Genomic DNA, 15,724 nt, shown 5'->3' on the forward strand with positions numbered 1-15,724 from the left:
CTACTGCAGAGCTGCTGGTATAGAAAATTAATCAACACCTTCTAACCAATCAGAATCAAGATTTTGTGGTATAAATCCTAGTTAGACACATGTACTGTACGGTAAAACACTTCGGTATCCACTTCTTCAACTTCGAGGTGTTTACAGAACTCCGCTTCATGTCAGGCTGCATCACACCCCATCTGTCCTTGATTATTTTCCTATAACAGCATGCCCCAAATGTTTTATTCCTTACATACGATTATATTTTTCCTTCTGTGTGAGTGATATCAGGAGGAAGACGAAAAGGCGCAACTGTCCTCAACATCTTCAGTGATCATGACTACAACCGTTCCGTTCTTACCATTGTGGCTGGCATTGAGCTAATCGGTTAAGTCCTCTTCTTGTCTTATTTAATTTCTTACTTAGTGTCTTACTACTCCCTATTGTTCTATGGGTGATTTAAAGGCTACCTCCTTTGGACACTACCCTATTGCAAGGCATTGTGGGATTCTACACTATACTTTGGGAAATTATGTATAAAATGCACTACAGTGTGCTATATAGTAAATGGGTTGTGGTTTTGGATGGCTGTCATGCTTCGTGTGCTACAGGGGAGGTGGTTCTGTCGGCGTCAGAGCGGGCCTTCTCGCTGATCGACATGACGAAGCATGAAGGAATTCACCCTTGCATGGGAGCTGTGGATCTCGTGCCCTTCTACCCTCTGGGAGAGGAGGTGAGCTTGGAGGATTGTGGAAAGGAGGCTCAAGGTAAGGTATACTGCTTGTAGATATTTACCCTGAAGTAACTGAGGAATTGTGCAAAAAGCATTTGCAACCTCGTGCCATCTTCCCCGCTCAGCTTTAGGCACTGCTCTGACTGAGCGAGTGCCAGGCACCAGCGCGTTTTTCTTCGGCTGGGCAGATATACCACTGCATCGTGGCCTGGCACACAGGAGGAAAGAGCTGGGCTGGTTCAGGAAGGTTCCCAACATGGCTGCCGTCCGGCCAGATGTTGGACCACTGCCCATGAGACGATGTGGACTAACAGGTGAGAAGCAGAGTGTGAACACTTAGTGTGGATTGTGACCATAGACTTTGGTGGGCCAGAACAAAATATTAATAAATATAATAAATATTAAATATTAATAAATATTAAATATTAAACACTCCCAAAGAACCTACTAAGCTTGATCTTCCATGTGATATTTGTATTTTAACTTTTATTTATACATCTTTCTGAAAGAAATTAGCAAGATCACATTTATTATCTGACTCTTTTTAGTGGAACAATCAAAAATCCAAAAATTCTCAAACATGAAACTTCATGAACATGTAATCACTGAATAATCATTTTAAAAATCATATTTATATTACACTGCCCAAGGTGAAATAAAACTGTTAAAAGATGGTGGTGTTTTTAAATCTGCAACAGAATGCTGATACTCTTATTTACACTCCCACCTGCAATCAGGAGCATCTACAAATGATGGAGGAATTTGGATGGAAATTTCCATAAATAACGTATATATTTATTTATCTTTTTTTAAATGAGCAAACAGAACATGACAGTCGAAGCCTTGTGTGAGAAACAGAACCATGTTTTCTCCCCGAAGGCATCGGCGCAAGCCCTTATGTAATGAACTGCAATGTGACCATCGATACCCAGGATGTGTCGTTAGGGCGGGACGTGGCCGCCGCCATCCGAGAGTCCAGTCCAGGTGGAATCCCGGGGGTGCAGGTCATGGCTCTTCCTCATGAAGGTACTGTGGAAATTGCCTGCAATGTGGAAAGTGTACCATGTTCAGCTGCTGGAGGGGAATCGTGGCCAGCATTCAGAGTTGGGGATCAGAAATTCTGCCACGCTCCAGCATCACTCATTACCACGCGTGTAACAGAGTTGGCCAGGTGCCGGGGTGTGAGGACACGAGGAACGGCGCTGGTTGGGTTCACACCGCTCGAGTGTAAGAGACTGGCTGAAAGAGCGCTGTCTCAGGATATCGGAGAGTTTTGGAAGGAGCTACACGGAGTGCGCATGTAGCCCGAGCCACTTCACAGGCCTTGGATATAAACAGTGCCCTGTCTCATGTATTGTGCTGTAACTGTGAAAGTGTTGATCGTTTATTAACTTTAGGATGAACATAAAAATAAAATATAAAATATAATAGCTGAACAGCTAAACATACTGCCTAGTGTTACTGTAAAGATCAATTCTTTATCTTTCAAATAAAAAACTGACAATCCAAGTTCCTCACACTGTCACTGAGCTTAATGAACTGCACACACTCTCAGGTTAATATAGTTCATTGCAAAAGTTTGCACTCCCCACCATTTCTGGCAGAAAGTGTACCTGTATTTTACAGTTTCTCTACAAAGCATTTACAGCTACAGGGAGTCAAATGCTGTTCAGGGAACACAAAGGAGTTTAAAAGCTGCTAGAAATGCAAATGTGTAGAAATACAGAAATTGCTTGAGAATATTTATTTCACATTTAGAAAGGCATTAGCAGATAAAATCAGTTATATTTTGTGATTGACATCGTGTAAAACGGTCATTGTGTTGTCTGGGTGTGGCCAGTGTTCCAGTGTAATCTGTGAACACACCCAGTGTTTCCCTGTTTCATTCTTGGTTAATCACAGAATCTAAACAAGGCTGACCAGCATGACTGGTACTGTGACTTATCATGGGTCCTGCAGCCCAGAATCACGGAGCACAGCCTTGTTTATAGTGGGTGTGGTTTTTCATACAAGTCATTAACATTCTTGGGCACATTAATAATGTGTTTGAGGAAAAGGAAGGGAAAGAAAGCAGGACAGTGGCTCTGACAACTTATGATTAATGATACTTTATACTGGACAGGTGCATGGATGCGAGTCCTTTTGGCTCATTTGTTTTATAATAATAATAAAAAAAAAAATAAATAAAAAAAAAAAAGGGGCTGATTAGGTACCAGTGGCGATTGTGATAAAGGGCCAGTTTGTGTGGACTGAATATGACCGCCTGCCATAACTGGCAGTTCATACAGATATTTCATCCCATTATGTAGTCAGTCCCCTAAACCATCATCAGTTTAATGCAAAACCAGAGAAAGGATGAACAGACAAGTTAATTTGACAACATTTGTTAATTTCTAGTTTTATTTCTAATTAAATAATTCTAAGTGTCAGAATCAAACCATCACCTCTTTCGCACAGTCACTTTTGGTATGTTTTTGGCTGAAGGGCGTACCCCCTTCCACACAAAGAAAAGGCAGCCAGCGGCTTCCGTCTGCGCTTTTACAACAGCAGTTAACCATTCCTGAATTCCTTTAACAGCAATTCACTATAAATTAAGCGAAGAAAGTGCATCGAGTGTTCAAGTAAGGGTGGATGGCTGAAACACCACATGATGAGGGCACGTGTCGAGACCTGCACTAAAGAAGACGACATGGTGGAGATCTTAAACAAAATCAAGTTGCTTCAACTGTTCTCCAGAAACTCTACTCTAACAGTCCTAGGTGAACGAGGACAAAGCCAATACTCAGCTGACTGCACTGTGATATTAGACTTTGCGTCTCTTGATTGGCAGTTATTTAGAAAAAAAAACATTCAAGCTTCGAGTGTGCTTCATCTCTTGGAAGCGCGTCGAGGGTCCCTGCCGTTGCTGATGGTGACGGACGGTTTAGGAGGTGCAGGCTGTCCTGCAGTGACCGGTGGCGGGCCGTTTCCAGGAACACGGCCATTCGCTCTCCCGGGAGCTGGGAAGTTGGCTGGAGGGGGTGCGTTATTATTGGGATACGTCTGCATGGTGCCATTTCCTGCCATTCAGAAACATTCAAATGAGTCTGTTCTCTCAGTGAAAATGTCAAGAACATCTTGGAGCATGCTATTAGTACACCATACGGCTTACACACAGAGATTACATCATGACTGACTGGTTTTCGTACCTGCTTGGACAGGAGGAGGAGGTGCGTTTTGGTTAGGCGGGGAGTTTCCACGCTGTTCTTTACCCTATTTAAAGGGGAAGATGGAAAGACACTTTAAATATCTGTACAAAAACAACTTCCTGCACCAGTTCAGTGACTAGTTCAAAGGAGTTCAACTGTAACCACATATGAAAATATTTTTCTGAACTGTGAAATCAGTCCCACCTTCATTACAGTTTTCTGGATGAGTATACACTTTAAAAAGATTCAATTTTGTTGGAATACTTTATATGCAGTATATCTATAATATACTATACTGTTACAACACATCGATAGCATACGAAACCTTCAGAAATGAACCAGTAAACACTCCCTGACTTACAGTTTACTCCGTCTAATGCAGCCTTACCGTTTTGTTCTGCTGGTTGGCTTGGGCTAGCAGCTCAGGATTTGGCTCACTGAAGTTTGGAACTTCTGAGTACACCATGCAGAACCTGAGTTTGTTTTTAAATATTGCAGATCAAGACACAGCACAAAGATTGTTAAATCGTAAAGAACCTCACTGAACACTGCCAGTTTAGATGATCACAGATTTAGGCTTATGACTTAGGCAAGGCTCGCTACTCACTCTCCGATTTTCTGCAGATCTCCACCTCGGCCCGTGTACAAGGTAAGACACCCCTTCCAAATAGAGGCATAGCTACAAAACAAAAGGGGTGTTCCAATTTACAGACTCTGAATACTGTACATGACTGTAGAAAATGTGTAATCATTAGTGGTTACTGCAGAGCCGGACCATTGGAGATTTCACGTCAGGTGAGTCGTACGTCGTACTTCTAAATCTCTCTAGAATGCAGTAATGTACAACTCCTCATTCCCCTCATTCAATATTAATTAATAATTAAACACCTCTTGTTTCCCGAGTCTCGAGTCTGCTCTATGCTGTCAGGATTTTAACCCCATGCACGAAGTCATATTTTTATTTAGCCAGATGAAACAGAATCAGATGGCTACAGATCAACTTAAAACCTTTGAGCACCACTTTAATCTGCACACTTCCTCTACCAGAAGTGTTTCTCTTTTAAACAGCTGCGTAATCAAAGAAGCATCACTTTGTTCTCTGTTCTCTCTTCTTGGTTGTATTTGCACTGAATGAGTTATTCCATCTGGAACCATTTGGTCTGCATTCATAATAGAAATTATATTTAGTAAATACATAAATAGTTAGCTTGTGGAGCCAGGACCAAAGATATGTCATATAAAAAAAAAATCTGTCATAAAAAAAATCTGTCATAATCCATTATCTTTTCTGGTGAAGCTATATTCACTTCTATTCTTCACAAAAGATAGTTTCATTTGTGAAACAGATTGAGGTCATATGGCAATTTCTAGCCATTTTGACACATTAGCTACTTTACCCCTGAACAGAGTTGGCTCAGACTTTGTCACTGAATTTGGCAACTTTAGACCCCTTTGGTGAAAGAAAAAAAAAAAAATAACAGATATTAGTGACAAATCTTGTGACTTTGAGCAGACATTACAGCTTCTGATATACGAGTTGAGAGAGCAGGTTCGCGCGACTCACCATCAGTGTCAAAAGCCTGACTGTTGTGCTTTCAACCAATCACTGATCACCGCTGGTCCCCACCGACCACCAATCACTGATCACCGCTGGTCCCCACCGACCACCAATCACTGATCACCGCTGGTCCCCACGACCAATCACTGATCACCGCTGGTTGTCCCAGCTGCCGCCCTTCGTTTTAAACTCTCTTGTAGATATTTACAAGTAATAAAAGCAAGTAACCGTTTCCGTCATGACTTCTCGCCGTCACGGCCACTGCACAGCTGTACTGTAGTTTACACGTGACGCGCAAAGGCTTCTTCTGGTCTGCGTTCTTGATAGAAATTAGAGTATTTTGTAAATGCATAGAAGTTTAGTTTGTGGTGCTATGACCAAAGACGACTTTTTCTATAAGAAAGGAACTATTTTCTTTTAAAAAATCTGTTTTGATAAAACTTTATTCTATTTGATTTTATTCCAAGTGAAAAATCTTGCTTCTTTGTGGACCCTAATTTGTCAGTGATCATCATGAATAAATGAACATGCAAATTAGTCTGTGACGTTACTAATACTTTCCCCTGAAGAGAGTTGGCAACATGAACACTGATCTGAACGATCCTGATCTCTGAACAGTTCCTAACAGGTGAGAGGATTAGTTTCACAGTTTAAGGGTCTCGAGCTGCAGAAGAAACCGAGAGCCCCTCACTGCAACACATCTCCCTGTGAAGGTCTTTAAAATCTCCATGGCTGTGTTTTAAGACGTTTTACCCTCGTGTAAGGCGGATGATGTCCCCAGGCTGGATAAGGCTGCCCAGTTCATCCCAGACGGAGATGGCGATACTGCCGCTCTTATCCGCCACTTTACAGGAGCGCACTTCGTGTCCGTCCTTTGTCTTGGTCACACGACCTGGAAAAGAAAACACACGTCGTATCGACTTGCTGTCAGAACCCAGACGAGCCAAAGCCACAGTGACAGAGAGAGGGACAGACAGAGAGAGGGACAGACAGAGAGAGGGACAGACAGAGAGAGGGACAGACAGAGAGAGGGATGGGGGACAGACAGACGGGACAGACAGAGAGAGGGATGGGGGACAGAGAGAGAGGGAGAGAGATAGAGAGAGAGGGAGAGAGATAGAGAGAGAGAGAGACAGGGAGGGAGAAGGAGAGAGAGACAGGGAGATAGAGGGGGAGAGAGAGACAGGGAGAGAGAGAGACAGGGAGAGAGAGAGACAGGGAGAGAGAGAGACAGGGAGAGATAGAGGGGGAGATAGAGGGGGAGATAGAGGGGGAGAGAGGGACAGATGTGCAGTAACGCATGCGCTAATCAGGTTCCTGAGTGTGATGCTAACAGCAGCAGCAGCGGAAGTCAGCGCTGAGCAACAGAGAGAGAGAGAGAGAGAAAAGAAAGAAAGAAATAAAGAAAGAAATAAATGAAGAAAGGAAGAAAAGCGTCAGCACACTGGTGCAGAGAGAGAGAGTTAGGGGAGGAATTTTCTCACCACAACTCACCTATTTCCAAAACTATAAAGACGATATGCAGGTTTTTAGATCCCGGTTTTACGTCTTTAATCAGGATCACGGCGTCGTTGTTTATATTCGACATCGCTTTAAAAAACAAACAAACAAAAAAAAAAAAGAGAGAGAGAGAGATAGGGGGAGAGAGGGGGAGAGCGGCAGGAGGGAGGTGAAGAGGCAGCTAGCGGCGCTAGCACTGAGGCTAACCGTGCAGAGAGAGAGAGAGTGTGTGTGTGTGTGTGTGTGTGTGTGTGTGCCGGAGCAGCTAGCAGGCTAAAGCTAACCGAGTGCAGCTGCTGGTTGTCGGCTCGGGAGAAGCCTGAGCTGGTGGATAAACAGTGAGTCTCGGAAGGGGAAGCCTCTCAAGCTAGTTTCTCTGAAAGCAAAGCCCACTTTATCCGTGGTTTCTTTAGAAGAAGGAGCTTTCTGACCCCGTGTCCTGGTCCCTGGGAGCTGCTGCTGTGTTTTAACTCGAGCTGAAATCTAGCTGCTGTTTCTGCTGAACATCTCTGAAGCTACACCCCGACGCCAAGCCACACCAGCACCCTCATACTGCCTGAAACACGCCGAGGCTGACTGCGGAGGAAGAGGAGGAGGAGGAGGAGGAGGAGAAGAGAAGAAAAAGCCCACTGAGCTAGCTAACTTTCCTGCAGTGAGAACTCTGCCATGATTACACACACTCATAATAAACCAACTCGCTAATGGCGCTAATAAAACTGATTTAATCCGTGACCTGTGGGCTCCTATATGTGACACATTCACAGTGAGACCATTACATTAAAACCTGACCGCGACAAAAATGAAAAGGAGGGAAGAAAAAGCCCCTATTCGCTGTGACATGTCTGTCTCTCTCCCACCCTCGCTAACAAAAGCCTGAGAACAACGCCAACGTGTGCGCGCTGCGGCTCTTATACACTCCGGGACATACCATTATCCTGCTGAATGGGGGGGGCTATAGAGTGACGAATGACTACATTTCTTTAATCATCCGAGTAAACCCATATCTTGATAATTAGACCATAAGATATCTTTAATAAACCTTTAAACAGACACGACTGTCTGACCAACTCACGTTTAGACGTTAAAGACCTTCAGGGAGGCGATGGTACTTACCCCGCTCTCGACATCTGATTGGTCACAGTAAGCGCCACATGTGTCCACATGTTAAGGAAATACCCCCGCACGCGCGTCCTGCTTCCTGGTGCTGTTGCAGACGTTGTGTAATATGATTTGATTACACAGATATTTCCGCTGTATATTTCACCTGCTGAGCGGTTTCTTTTCACCGCCACTGTCACCATGCAAAGCTTTCAGCTCAGCACTCCTCCAGCTCGCTGCTGTACAGTGTGATGCGCTGAACACACGTCTGAAAAGACAAACACAACTACACTACACACTACACACAACTACACAACTACACACTACACACATTACATACTACACACAACTACACTACACACTACACACAACTACACTACACATTACACACAACTACACTACACACTACTACACTACACACTACACATTACACACTACACACAACTACACTACACACTACACACAACTACACTACACACTACACACAACTACACTACACACTACTACACTACACACTACACACTACACACAACTACACTACACACTACACACAACTACACTACACATTACACACAACTACACTACACACTACTACACTACACACTACACACAACTACACTACACACAACTACACACAACTACACTACACACAACTACACTACACATTACACACAACTACACTACACACTACACACAACTACACACTACACACATTACATACTACACACAACTACACTACACACTACACACAACTACACTACACATTACACACAACTACACTACACACTACTACACTACACACTACACACAACTACACTACACATTACACACAACTACACTACACACTACACACTACACACAACTACACTACACATTACACACAACTACACTACACACTACACACTACTACACTACACACAACTACACTACACATTACACACAACTACACTACACACTACACACTACACACAACTACACTACACATTACACACAACTACACTACACACTACACATTACACACAACTACACTACACACTACTACACTACACACAACTACATTACACACAACTACACTACACACAACTACACTACACATTACACACAACTACACTACACATTACACACAACTACACTACACACTACACACAACTACACTACACACAACTACACTACACACTACTACACTACACACTACACACAACTACACTACACATTACACACAACTACACTACACACTACACACTACACACAACTACACTACACACTACACACAACTACACTACACACTACACATTACACACAACTACACTACACACTACTACACTACACACAACTACACTACACACTACACACAACTACACTACACACAACTACACAACTAAACACTACACACATTACATACTACACACAACTACACTACACACTACACACAACTACACTACACATTACACACAACTACACTACACACTACTACACTACACACTACTACACTACACACAACTACACTACACATTACACACAACTACACTACACACAACTACACTACACACTACACACAACTACACTACACACTACACACAACTACACTACACACAACTACACTACACACTACACACAACTACACTACACATTACACACTACACACAACTACACTACACACAACTACACAACTACACTACACACTACTACACTACACACTACACACAACTACACTACACACAACTACACTACACACAACACATTACACACTACACACACTGGCAGAATGGACACTATGGGCCATGGCACAACTACACAACTACACACTACACACACTGGCAGAATGAACACTATGGGCCATGGCACAACTACACAACTACACTACACACTACACACACTGACAGAATGAACACTATGGGCCATGGCACAACTACACAACTACACACTACACACACTGGCAGAATGAACACTATGGGCCATGGCACAACTACACAACTACACACTACACACACTGGCAGAATGAACACTATGGGCCATGGCACAACTACACAACTACACTACACACTACACACACTGGCAGAATGAACACTATGGGCCATGGCACAACTACACACTACACACACTGACAGAATGAACACTATGGGCCATGGCACAACTACACAACTACACACTACACACACTGACAGAATGAACACCATGGGCCATGGCACAACTACACAACTACACTACACACTACACACACTGGCAGAATGAACACTATGGGCCATGGCACAACTACACAACTACACTACACACTACACACACTGACAGAATGAACACTATGGGCCATGGCACAACTACACAACTACACTACACACTGCACACACTGACAGAATGAACACTATGGGCCATGGCACAACTACACAACTACACACTACACACACTGGCAGAATGAACACTATGGGCCATGGCACAACTACACAACTACACACTACACACACTGACAGAATGAACACCATGGGCCATGGCACAACTACACAACTACACTACACACTACACACACTGGCAGAATGAACACCATGGGCCATGGCACAACTACACAACTACGCTACACACTACACACACTGACAGAATGACCCCATGGGCCATGGCACAACTACACAACTACACTACACACTACACACACTGGCAGAATGAACACCATGGGCCATGGCACAACTACACAACTACACTACACACTACACACACTGGCAGAATGAACACCATGGGCCATGGCACAACTACACAACTACGCTACACACTACACACACTGACAGAATGAACACCATGGGCCATGGCACAACTACACAACTACACTACACACTACACACACTGGCAGAATGAACACCATGGGCCATGGCACAACTACACAACTACACACTACACACACTGGCAGAATGAACACTATGGGCCATGGCACAACTACACAACTACACTACACACTGCACACACTGACAGAATGAACACTATGGGCCATGGCACAACTACACAACTACACTACACACTACACACACTGACAGAATGAACACCATGGGCCATGGCACAACTACACAACTACACACTACACACACTGACAGAATGAACACTATGGGCCATGGCACAACTACACAACTACACTACACACTACACACACTGACAGAATGAACACCATGGGCCATGGCACAACTACACAACTACACTACACACTACACACACTGACAGAATGAACACCATGGGCCATGGCACAACTACACAACTACGCTACACACACTGACAGAATGAACACCATGGGCCATGGCACAACTACACAACTACACTACACACTACACACACTGGCAGAATGAAAAGTTACTTTTGATCACAGCCTCATGCACATTAGGAAAAAAGATCTTATATTTCACATTATTGACACCTAACGTCTCTTTTATTGCACAAGTTTACTGCCATTGTCTTATTATTTCACTGCAGCCTGCCTACCTCACATTAGTAGCGTATTTTATTTCATACCTGTAACATGTAACACACTCCACCTGTACACCTCACTGCACACTGCACTACCCCACCACGTTAGCACACTATCTATCTGTACAACGCAGAGTAAGACTTTCAGTGTTTTACTGTGCAGAGGACAATAAGCTCTTGAATCTAAAGCAATGTTAATAAAACCTGTTTACTCCTTCAAACTGTTTTGACACAGTAACTGGTTGGGTTGTGTGGGTGGAAAATTCAGGACTAATAAGCTCTAATGGCTCTAGTAAATGAATATAATGTGCACGTTTATGTAACAGTTAAAAAGATGGATTAGGTTCCAATAAATCTGTGTGAAAATAAATCTTTTTGTTTGAAAAGGGCTGCAGAAAATTTGAGATCCGGGCTGGAGTGACCGACCTGGCTGTGTTGTGTTTTATTGTGTTATGCTGTGTTGTGTTGTGTTATGCTGTGTTGTGTTGTGTTTTATTGTGTGATGTGTTATGCTGTGTTGTGTTACGTTCTGTTGTGTTACGTTATGTTATGCTGTGTTATGTTGTATTATGCTGTGTTATGCTGTGTTGTGTATGTTGTATTGTGTTATGCTGTGTTGTGTTATGTTATGCTGTATGCTATGTTATGTTGTATTGTGTTATGATGTGTATGTTGTATTGTGTTATGATGTGTTGTGTTTCATTGTGTGATGTGTTATGCTGTGTTATGTTATGTTGTGTTACGTTATGTTATGCTGTGTTGTGTATGTTGTATTGTGTGATGTGTTATGCTGTATGTTATGTTGTGTTTTATTGTGTGACGTGTTATGCTGTGTTATGTTGTATTATGCTGTTTTGTATTGTGTGATGTGTTATGCTGTGTTTTGTTGTGTTGTTTTATGTCATGTTATGCTGTTATGTTGTATTGTGTTATACTGTGTTGTGTGATGTGTTATACTGTATGTTATGTTGTGTTTTATTGTGTGATGTGTTATGCTATGTTATGTTGTATTGTGTTATGTTATGTTGTTTTGTATTGTGTGATGTGTTATGCTGTATGTTATGCTGTGTTGTGTATGTTGTATTGTGTGATGTGTTATGCTGTGTTTTGTTGTGTTGTTTTATGTCGTTATGCTGTTATGTTGTATTGTGTTATACTGTGTTGTGTGATGTGTTATGCTGTATGTTATGTTGTTTTGTATTGTGTGATGTGTTATGCTGTATGTTATGTTGTTTTGTATTGTGTGATGTGTTATGCTGTATGTTATGCTGTGTTGTGTATGTTGTATTGTGTTATGTTATGCTGTATGTTATGTTGTGTTATGATGTGTTACGTGTCTGCTGTTTACATGAGTGATCCATAAAACATAGTTTTAGAGTGCAGCTGAGTGTATGACTTGTTTATGTTAACTGTAGGAATGATGAGTGAGCTGGTGTGTCGATGGGAAATAAAACGCGAGCTCGTCACGAACAGGATTCGAACCTGTGCGGGGAAACCCCATTGGATTTCGAGTCCAACGCCTTAACCTCTCGGCCACCGTGACGCTGAGACTCACAGCCGCACAGCTGCCTATTTGTGCATAAAAACATCTCCAGTATCGCTTCAGGAGTCAATTATTCCACACCAAGCATTATTATTATTTGTTTTATGTGTATATAAAACGGTTAAATGCTGTAAATCAGTTTCAGCATCATGCTAATACGGCTGTAGGACGCAGATTTAGGTTCGCTAGTGACATTAGCTAAACTGTTTGCTAGCGTTCATTCACAGCAAAACTAGCGATAGTTAAGTTACATCTTAACTCGTGAATATATTGTTCTTAGCTAGATTTCTCCCTAATTAAAGGTAAAGTTCAAAACAATAAAACTAATTCTCCACGTTAGACAGCTAACATAATCGGTTTAATATAAACACATGAAGTCTTGCTGTGAAAGAGATTAACGGATTTTTGGAAACAATCCTGAAGTTTTTTTTTTTTAATCACCTTTCATTTCAGTGTAAACAGGAACTGGGCTATTCAGTAACGTTTTGCCAGCTTAATACAAGTGATCAGCAGAGGGCGATCGAAATAAAGCTTAAAATAACTGCTTGAAAAGTTTGGTTTGATCCTAAGTGACTCCTAGTGGACATACTGTGGTGTAGGTGTGGTGTAAAACATCATGCTTCACCTGCATGTGCTGTGTGTGCTCTCAGGATGACCTGTACACCTCCCTCCATGGCCAAAGCGTTTCAACTGGAGCCACCTCACCACTTTCCTGCTCACCTCTCCTGCTCACCTGCACAATAACTAAGTGCCTTGTTTACAAGTCTGTTTACACTTTTTTGTTTACACACTCCCCAATAGATTGATCCATTAATCTCTCTCTCTCTCTCTCTCTCTCTCTCTCTCTCTCTCTCTCTCTCTCTCTCTCTCGGGGTCAATAAAGTTTCTATCTATCTATCTATCTATCTATCTATCTATCTATCTATCTGTTGCCATTTACATTTATAATCACAATGCAATCACTAAACATCATCACAACACAGCTTTACTGAAATCCAGATATAGATTTAGATTTAGATCCCTTATGAGCTAGCGAGAGTCGACGATGTTTAGTACAAACTCCCTGAGATGACATGAGGAAGAAACCTTGAGAGGAACCAGACTCAAAAGGGAACCCATCCTCATCTCCGGATAGTGAGATTATGAATGATTACTCATCCGCAATCTTCAGTACGAGCATCAGAGTCATTTTTGATTTCATTTATGTTTTTAGCTTTAAATCTATAGTATCCAAGTGAAGTTATCCACTGTATAATGAGTGTAAATTATTTTTATTGAGTGCAGTCTTTAGGCTATCCAGGTGAGACCGTCCTCAGACATCTTTAGGGTAACTGTGTGGTAACATCCACAGCAATTTCATGGCAATCTTCAGGCTATCCAAGTGGAGCCGTCCTCAACAGCATAGGAGAGCCGAAACCTTCTGTTACCCATCAGCAACTCAGCGTTATTTATGAAACTATTAAGACTGAGCCTATAGCACAGCGTCTCATCATAGGTCTGAAAGTTACGGCTCTGACATCCCATCATCCCACTGAACAATGTTTACTTCTATTTACTTCTAGTTTCTCCAATTTTGAAGAATCATCGAGAGAGAAAGCAATCCACGTCATTCATGTTTATTGTATTTCATGTGAGATTTCTTAATCGCTGCTGTTGACACGTCACTGGTATGTCAGCAAAGTGGGATTAAATAAATTAGCCTCAAATGGGTTGTTTCACTTTGTGTAATTGCCTGACACAAATGTCCCTGGCAGTCTGTGTGAATCTACGGTCTGGGCTACAAAGGAATCAGCCCCAGCTGCACTTATACTTTATACCATTCTATGCATTTTTACTAACGTATATGGTTCTCGTTTCCACAGAAAGTAAAAATAATCCACTATAACCCATTTGTTAACAGCAAATGATGTGGAATTCCAAAAATTGAGTCTTTTTATTATTATTTTTTCTTTGAAGTGAGGGACGACTTAGCCCTGCTACATCTATACCAGACGGCCCTGCATTAGTGGGAAGAGTGAAGTTCATTAAATGATTTGTTTTAGAGCTCTTCATAAATAGCCTTTTAAAAAACACATCATGATTATTCTCCTTCTGTGTATTGCTATAAAAAGGAATACTCTCTAATACCTTGGTGTAGTGTTTTTGAAAAAAAATAAACAATTTTTGAAGTCCTTCTGTTCTTTATTCTTTATTCTATAAGAATAAATTGTAAAAACTTTTTTTTTTTTTGAAAACAAGGCAGAACCCATTTATTATAAATAGTACATGGCATGACTCATGACAGCCTGACCCAGGCCTAACTCCTCTCATGTCTATTCATTTATATTATTGTCAAATATAGGTGCATTTTCCTTGGGGGATGCAAACTTTTGCACTTGATTACCAGATTCGCTATGCTTAATGCCGGGACCTGGGACAAAACCTATATATTACAAATATATTCTGAGCAAATTCCACACATCACTGGCTCACCAGGCACTGTCTCCTGCGAAGACATTCTTTCTGAGGTTTAGTGAAATGAGTGTTATAAGAATATAATAGAAAGATCTTTCTTTTACACAAGGTGGAGCCTGTTCATTATACATAATTTACATGATGACTCATGACAGCATGGCCAAGGCATAATTTTTCTCATGTCCCATTATTCATGTTATGTTTTAATCCAGATATGCGGGTTATCAGTG

General features: G+C 41.9%; 2 protein-coding genes and 1 non-coding gene across 4 annotated transcripts in view; 1 reads left to right on the forward strand and 2 right to left on the reverse strand.

Moving 5' to 3' along the window:
* ftcdnl1 (formiminotransferase cyclodeaminase N-terminal like 1) overlaps window positions 1-2,224 on the forward strand; it is a 5,661-nt gene extending 3,437 nt beyond the window's left edge. For both annotated transcript variants that reach the window (XM_026939441.3, XM_026939448.3), the window contains exons 3-6: window positions 274-369; window positions 594-749; window positions 841-1,029; window positions 1,595-2,224. In XM_026939441.3, coding sequence (XP_026795242.3) covers window positions 274-369; window positions 594-749; window positions 841-1,029; window positions 1,595-2,019 — 866 coding nt within the window. In that variant the 3' untranslated portion in view covers window positions 2,020-2,224. The remainder of the gene's footprint in view (window positions 1-273; window positions 370-593; window positions 750-840; window positions 1,030-1,594) is intronic.
* Window positions 2,225-3,097: 873 nt separating this feature from the next.
* Window positions 3,098-7,860, reverse strand: nabp1a (nucleic acid binding protein 1a). Its single transcript, XM_026939466.3, has 6 exons — window positions 6,956-7,860; window positions 6,215-6,353; window positions 4,511-4,582; window positions 4,292-4,376; window positions 3,904-3,967; window positions 3,098-3,774 (listed from the first exon to the last, which is right to left on the reverse strand). Exons 1-6 carry the CDS (start codon window positions 7,047-7,049, stop codon window positions 3,584-3,586), a joined length of 645 nt encoding a protein of 214 aa, XP_026795267.1. The 5' UTR covers window positions 7,050-7,860; the 3' UTR covers window positions 3,098-3,583.
* A 5,098-nt stretch (window positions 7,861-12,958) lies between these two features.
* trnas-cga (transfer RNA serine (anticodon CGA)) lies at window positions 12,959-13,040 on the reverse strand. Its single transcript has one exon. It is a non-coding gene; the product is annotated as a tRNA-Ser (tRNA).
* Window positions 13,041-15,724: the final 2,684 nt, after the last annotated feature.

Source organism: Pangasianodon hypophthalmus, chromosome 5 (assembly GCF_027358585.1).
Source record: "Pangasianodon hypophthalmus isolate fPanHyp1 chromosome 5, fPanHyp1.pri, whole genome shotgun sequence".
NCBI classification, from domain to species: domain Eukaryota; kingdom Metazoa; phylum Chordata; class Actinopteri; order Siluriformes; family Pangasiidae; genus Pangasianodon; species Pangasianodon hypophthalmus.